This window comes from Cephus cinctus, unplaced genomic scaffold (assembly GCF_000341935.2).
Source record: "Cephus cinctus unplaced genomic scaffold, Ccin1 Ccin1_scaffold1880, whole genome shotgun sequence".
In the NCBI taxonomy this organism is placed as follows: Eukaryota; Metazoa; Arthropoda; class Insecta; order Hymenoptera; family Cephidae; genus Cephus; species Cephus cinctus.
The window spans coordinates 108,045-115,267 of record NW_014334044.1 but is presented as its reverse complement, the minus strand read 5'-3'; the positions used below and the strand labels follow the sequence as shown (position 1 = coordinate 115,267).

Here is a 7,223-nt window from a genome sequence, read left to right as displayed (position 1 = left end):
AAATGTGAAACAGAAAGTTTTCACTGCACGGCATCGTCGTAGCTTCTCAGAGATGAAGCGAATTAAGTGGATGAAGCATCGGAAGCGCAGGGGGCTGAAGAATGAGAGCTGGCGAAAACGCGTAACCCGAGAGTGTCAAACGAATAGGTTGAGAATTATGACTGAGGCCAGGATTAACAATGAATATGAGACGTCGTATGGTAAAGCTCTGTGGCCCTGGGCGATATCATCTTTTTCGGGGAAATATTCTTTGATTGCGTCACGCAAATAAGATGATCTTCCATTTAAGCAGAAGTTGACTCGGAAATGTTCTCATCGTCAAAAGTCACTTTATTACCTAATACATAGAGAACAACGTGGCAGATAGGCATCGGTAGTTGTTTTTGTCATGCGGCCGATGGATGTCGATTCTGGGGAGCTGAATTTGCCGGAGCTGGAGGTGGTTAGCACTCTAGCGGTGAGGTCGAGAGACTCGCGCAACTCTCTCCAGTAGGCTCTCAGTCGCGGCCAAACCGCCATGCGGATTCGTGTAGCTTCGTGGCAGAATTTTCCTTACGCTCAGTGCGAAGTGCTGCAGACAACCGCATATCCTAATGGATCTTTTATTCCCATACTTGTGATCCACTAATAATCGGTTGTTTCATCGAATTATCGATCCAATCTACCCAGCTGCATCGTACGAGCTCTGGTTGACAGTCGGAAAAATCGCGGAATTTTTATCAAGTCGTTCTCGCGCCTTTATATACCTTCCTGTCCTAACACTGTCTCTTTGCTCTTGTTCTCGGCTCTTGTCACACACCAGTGACAAAAATTTCCGCTGTTTCTCGATTTCATTAGACGCCAGCTGCACGTTGAAAAATGTCTGCTATACAGATAGTACGAATCGAAGAAGCTACCTTTCATTTACATCTCGTTATTACATATCCCGTGTCCCTATTGTCTCATTGTAGTACACAATCCATTGTATCGGAGAAAAAAGAATAGTAGGGCTAATCAAAATTGTCAATCGTTTACCGTCGCGTCGCAATAAGTTTCGAAAAAGTCTGACTGAGGAAAATTGTTTTTCTACCTGGCAAAACCATCATGCTTTATGCGTCAAATTTCTAAATTACGTAATTCATCTTTGCGCCTCTCGCCTATGAATCACGTTTAAAAATTGTTGTAATGAACGTGAACTTTTTTACAATTCTACAAAGCCATTCGTCTTTCACGAAGACACCTTTGAGAGTCACCATATCTTCTCGTACAAGCCTAACGTAGGAATTGATAGGTATGTTCTCTGTTCTTAATATACATACATGCTGAGGACAAGCGTGCGCAGCGAGTGAAGAGTAGAATGCCGAAGACCATGTCGTCCGTTGTCCACTCTTGAACCTTACAGGACTTAATCGATTAAATAAACTAGCCTGATCTTACGTTGCATTGGATGCCGCACGACGATACAATAGAAATACAAGGATCATCAGCATCCCAAATGTTCTCTTTATCATAGTCGCGTACTATGTCTACTTTTAAGTCCAAGCAACTTGTACTTAGTTGACTCGTCCGTCAACCTGTTTTCTTCGTCTGTTGCAGGAACTGAGCGTAAAGTCGTTTGCTCAAGCATGGCGTTCGAAAGAATACCAGGGCAGAGGGATTGCGATCATAAATACGCCGACGTGGGAAAGTGATAGGTCTCTTCTCAAAGGAACAGGCGCACATCTCATATCGCTGAGCTCGTTTACACGAAAATTCGTCGCGAAGAATATACGAGGCATCTTTTCCCATCGTCGGGAAGCTTTCGTCCAACACGTGTAAAACGTGGAAGCGAGCGCGCGGATATGCGCACGCGCGGTTGCGACCAGAAGACATCTCTTATATTGTGTAGTGTACGAAGAGTTTTGGCTCGTCGACAAGGATTTGCGATAATTACGTAAGAAAAAATAAATAAGCAGCTTGTACAATCATCGGTAACACGAAATTATGGTGGACGGCATATCGTCTTTGCTTTAAAAAAAAAACAGTGCGGTTTTTGGAGAAGAGTGAGATTTGGTGGAAGCTGTTGGTGATTTTAATAGTGACTGGAAAACTTGTATCCTGTGGAGCTATGAGCTAAACAGCGAGACGTTGGTGGAGGGTGACAGTGATGTGGGTGCAGAGAAAGCCTTCTGGTATTAGTAAGTGACTAAGTAACGAAGACAGTGTCATCCGGAGAAGAAAAGGAGCTTTACTAGGAATCCCGGGATGAAGGAAAACCGAAGGAGTTTCTTGAGCGCTGCGGCGCCCGTTTCGTCACTCCTCTTGTCCCTTCTTCTTTCTTCTCATCAGTCCGGTGAGCCCTTCTTCTTTTCTTCCTCCTATTTGTGTGTGTGTCCCCCCTCCGCCCTTTTCTTACCGCTTATTCATTTTTCTTCATTGTTTCTATTCAAAGCGAGTGTCTTAAGCCCAAAATCTTAAAGAGATTGATTGTGAAAATTACGCGAAGAGATTGCCGCCTCCTCGCATTTTCTTAATAACGTCTCTTTAGCCTTTCCCTTCGTGAGCATCCTTTTTCCGTCTTCTCTCTTGCTTTCGATTTCTCTGGAAAATCGTCGGCAATATGGTCGTCAACGCTGTAAGCCCAGTAGGATTTAACAAAGTCGAAAGAAATTCAAACGAGCTCGCTCGTCCTCTCATTGTAACTGCACCGGGCACGGTTGCTAACTTATTTAATTTAACTGCTAAAACTGTTCTCCAGGATTTTGCTACGAGGAAAAGGTTGAAAAATATCTGGGTAGGACGAAGGAGGTTGTAGGGGCATGCCGTGTTTCGTCAGATAACAAGTTCATCTCGCAGAGCGCAGGCAGAGGGCCGCTTGCTAGATTTTAGAGGTCGATAGGCCAGCCAGCAGCATGTGCTTCGTTCAAAAACTGCAAACTCGATTATGAACGCTCGCTAATTAACACGCCGTATCGCTCTATCGCGCTTCTCCCCGTCGTTATTGGTTCAGGGAGAATAAACATCGAGCGAGTTCGCCAAGCAAATTTTCTCTACTCAACGCGATTCTAGTTGGTCTCGTCAGAACGTTGTCGCTTCGCCACCTCGTTGTATCCCAATTCGTCAGCTGCCACCCTTCCTTCCGATGGACAAATTTACTTGAAGCCCTTGGCAAACCCTCACTCTTTGCCGGCGTCTCTATTCGTTAACATGTGTATTATATATGTACACAGGCCTACCCGGCTCAAGCACGCTAATCAGATTTGACAGCTGTGTGACACGATAGCTCAGATTTGACATAATCTACAAATTTGATATTCTCTGTATTCTTCCGTTCTTTATTTATGTATTACGTCAGTATCGAAATCTGGCATATCTAATATTCTCTATTATTTGGAAACATATTTTATTACCGACCAACAGTTTGAAGTCTATGAAAATCGTTCCATTTAGGCTCCTTGCAACTTATCGACAATCTTTGGACTTTTACGTTACAGTTTTCGAGTTGAAATTGGCAAATACGATGAGTCGGATGGGCACTCGCGTACCGTATTCTGAATTACAAAATATTCTGATCTGGTATGAACACATCACTTTAATGAAATGCGCGTTAAAGCGAATGACGCTCGTGTTGTGTTAAATAAAATTTGATCAGTTGCCATAAATAGGAAGTGAAAATGACAGCTGAGCGTCAGTGAGTAGTAGTTGAGACCTTCTCGATGCCACCAGGGAGCTCGGTCTGGCTGTGTACATTATTATCCCACTGCGGGCTACCAGGGATAGATATCGTGGATTTATAATACCACAGGGCCGCACGAATTTTATGAGGCTTTCTCGTAATTGGTTTTCGATCGCGTCCTCCTCCGTCTGCACAACTATCCAATTATTCAGTCGTCCGGTCGGTCAGCTGACCTTTTCTTGACCTACGAAACGTTAAACATCAATTACCAAAGCACACGAAAGTTTGAACCAACTCTTTCGCCTGTAGGCAAGTCGTTAACGACAGGGGGAATTATCGTTTTTCCTGAGCTTCGTGCTCCCGAGGCATATCCCCGAATAGTAGCGTTCATCCCGAGTGTGCCGGATAGTTTGAGAATAAAGCAGCGACGAAAGCTCCCCCGAAATGCTACTGGATGAACATCAGAAAGTGGTACTCAGTACTCGTAGCTCTAACGATCGGAGAAGTACATGGCAAAGACGCGGCGCCGTTCGTACGCGCAACCGAGCATACTCGGATCGTTAGAAAAGGAGTCCGTTGCGACGCCGATTGCTCCCCCTTGCCTGGGAATCGTAACTCGGATGACCACGTGTTACTGATTGCTATGTTGATTGGAAAATTCAAACAAAGAATTTGGCCGAGTGTCCTTAGCCTCTTGCTACCAACAGTTCTCTTGGTCTCTGCACGTTATTCGGGCTGTCCGATTTTCCAGAAGTCTCTGGTCAAAGGAAAGCCTTTTGTATTACGCGAAGAATCACGCCGTTAAAGGTGAAGAGAACAAGTGCGCACAAGAGTTTTTTTTTCTCCTGGGTGAAATGAAGACAAAGGGGTGGTGGACACGTAGGAGGAAGAAACGTGTACGGATATATCGGACACATGTAACGCCGCAAAAAGTTGACGGGGGAAAAGGGTTAGACTAGAACAGTCGAAGCACTTAACTCGAGGTTACTGCCGGTACTCATGGATGCTCCCCGCCGACCGTTGGGTAACTTTGCACTTTAATGGAACGATGACCTATCAATGTCTTCTTTCCACTTGCCGTTGAGAACACTGCAGGGTTGGCAAGCAGAGTTATGTAATGGCTTCCCTCTTTTCCTTTTCCCTTTTCCCTTTTCCCCATCTGCAATCCCGCCACATACTTCGTTCTTCCTGGTAGTAATATACGACTTACACGAGCATTGACGCATTATTCGGGAGTCGCGAAAATAACGTGAACGCATTTGGATATACATAAAGCCGAACAATAGGGAAACGTGGTAGGCGAAAGGTGAACGATACAGAAAGTTAGGCCGAAGTTCTGTTGGGGTATCATTTTTCCCATTGATTCAAACGGTATGGAGGCTTCGATTGGACAGAGCAGCAAAGAAAATAGATAAAAGAAATATTTGAACCGAATATCCTTCCACTGGAATTTACTTATTGAAATTTTATATTTTTCAGAAAAACAAATTTTTCGACCAAATTAATCGCAGATATAAGGCTCCTTGCGCGAAACTTCCTTCGAAAGTTATCGGAATGTGCGAATAATTGTGGTGAGAATTGGAACCCGTGCGATTCGCGTGCCCTCTGCATCTCCCTAATAAATTGTAATCGTTCCTGCTCGCAGATAATACTCAAAGTGTAACCCGAACTCGGCTAATCTCGCTGTTTTCGTGGCTCTAATTGCGCGCAGAGCCATGACTATCCGCCTACGTGTCTCTTCTGTCACGTACATACACTAGCGATGCGGTATATTTATATTTGTATTTCGTGCGGCACGTGTTAAATCGAGTCTTTACGAGCACAGATACTCATAGGTGTGTCTATGCTTGATTCGCCTGTAAATAATGTTGAATTTCTCAAGGAAACTAAGAGAAGAGTAAATGAAATGCGAGTAAATCATTATTAACAAGCGGCTCCGTGCCTCGCGGCTACGTCGTGGATAGATGTTTCCTTTTTCCTAAACGTCCTGAATTGTTTGCAAGTTGTCGGATAGCGAAATGGATAGAGGATGCGGTGTACTGTATCCCACAGAGAAATCCCGTTGGTGGTATTCCGAGTGTGACAGTCTAGCCAGGAATTATTGAATTGGGCCGGAAGCAAGGCGTATCACCGAGTTCTCTTCCAGACCCTCCCATTCACCCTCGTCCTCGTCCTCGTCCTCGATCCATCCCCGTTTGGCTCTGAGCGCGAGGCAATTGATGCTATTGCTAGTTTGCATTCGCGAGGGAAATCCTGGTGACTCCCACAAACCTCGTACCCCCATATACATACATATTTACCGATAGGTGGATAACAAAGTAACACTCGATTGATTGCCGACAGCTCATGTAATCGATGGCACCATTCGTGATCCTATTATTCTTCTAGGATCATCGTGGCCAAGTAAAGGCAAAAGTTGGGTGAAATGTCGCCGGATTGCCTGAACGTATCAGCATTTGTTTTTCCGCCAGTCGCGTCGCCACAGAAGCACCTAGGATCGAAATTCTTCCGCCAGGCATGTTGTTATCCAGGTCTTTGATTCGGGCGCTGCGTGCATCTTTCACTCGACTCGGTGACATTTACGTAGGCGGTTGCACCTTTAGAGGGACGGACAGCAGTTTCACGCGTTCTGTTCCTCGTCAAGAGAAGCGACGGAGCACGCGTACTTGGCCCCTGCTACCACAATTGAAAGAATCGATCCAATGAGCTTTCGAAAAGAAACTAGAGTACAAAGCTTGAATCACTTGAAGAATCGGCTGGTTCACTTGTTATTCTTCAGTTACACCAACGACTTTCACATCGGAATTTTACGAATACATTATTGGCACACACAGTCCACCAATAAGCCGATAAATATTGTACTCGACACGTAACGCTGAGTCAATACGACGTTCCGATAGAATTGTTCTAAAGGCAAATTGAGGTACTTCATGTTGGCATTGCAGTCACAGTAAAAATGCAGATGGTTGTTTCCAGGTTGTTGCTGGCCTTGCGCCAGGAACATGCATGACGTCACATCGGTACGCGTTGCCTTTCGTTTCGTTAGCTGGAAAATCTATTTCTTTTGGCCGTTCTCCCGTAAACGCTCCCTATCCAGATGATCCTCCATGTCGGGCGCCACGCTTGTTATTTCGAAGGCTCGTTGTCAGTTTGAGTCCCCCGATTGCATCGGCGCGCGTGTTGCCCAGTAGAAACGAGTGAAATCGAATCGAATCACATCGTCGCATCCTCTACCCTCCCTTGGTTAGAACCTTCGAGGGTTCGAACGCTCGAGCGTTGCGGACGATTCGAATGCGACCGATCGATCTTGTAACCAAACGAGCCAGCGTTGTCTGTAAAAGTGTACAGGCATTACCCAAACGGATGGTAACGCCAACAAAAACCAGTAACGTTAACGTGCTGCTCGCAGAGATCGGGAAGCGTGAAACGAGTTTCAGTGTTACAAAACGTACAATACTCTTTTTAATTGCTCGAAGGTCTGCCACAGAGATATTCGAATGATCAAAGCGAACACAAAGACTGTCCAGAACTGTGATTAATCGCGTGCACGAACCAAATTAATAGTTATTATCTAGTTGAAGTTGATGCT

At 45.1% G+C, this 7,223-nt stretch overlaps 1 protein-coding gene across 6 annotated transcripts in view; it reads left to right on the top strand.

The window, feature by feature from the left end:
* The first annotated feature begins 500 nt into the window (after positions 1–500).
* The window catches only part of LOC107273924 (limbic system-associated membrane protein), a 29,422-nt gene continuing 22,699 nt past the window's right edge, over positions 501–7,223 (top strand). For 5 of the 6 annotated variants that reach the window (XM_015752577.2, XM_015752576.2, XM_025091223.1 and 2 more), the window contains exons 1-2: positions 501–1,270; positions 1,576–2,311. In XM_015752577.2, coding sequence (XP_015608063.1) covers positions 2,224–2,311 — 88 coding nt within the window. In that variant the 5' untranslated portion in view covers positions 501–1,270; positions 1,576–2,223. The remainder of the gene's footprint in view (positions 1,271–1,575; positions 2,312–7,223) is intronic. The other variant, XM_025091222.1, reaches the window with a different exon arrangement.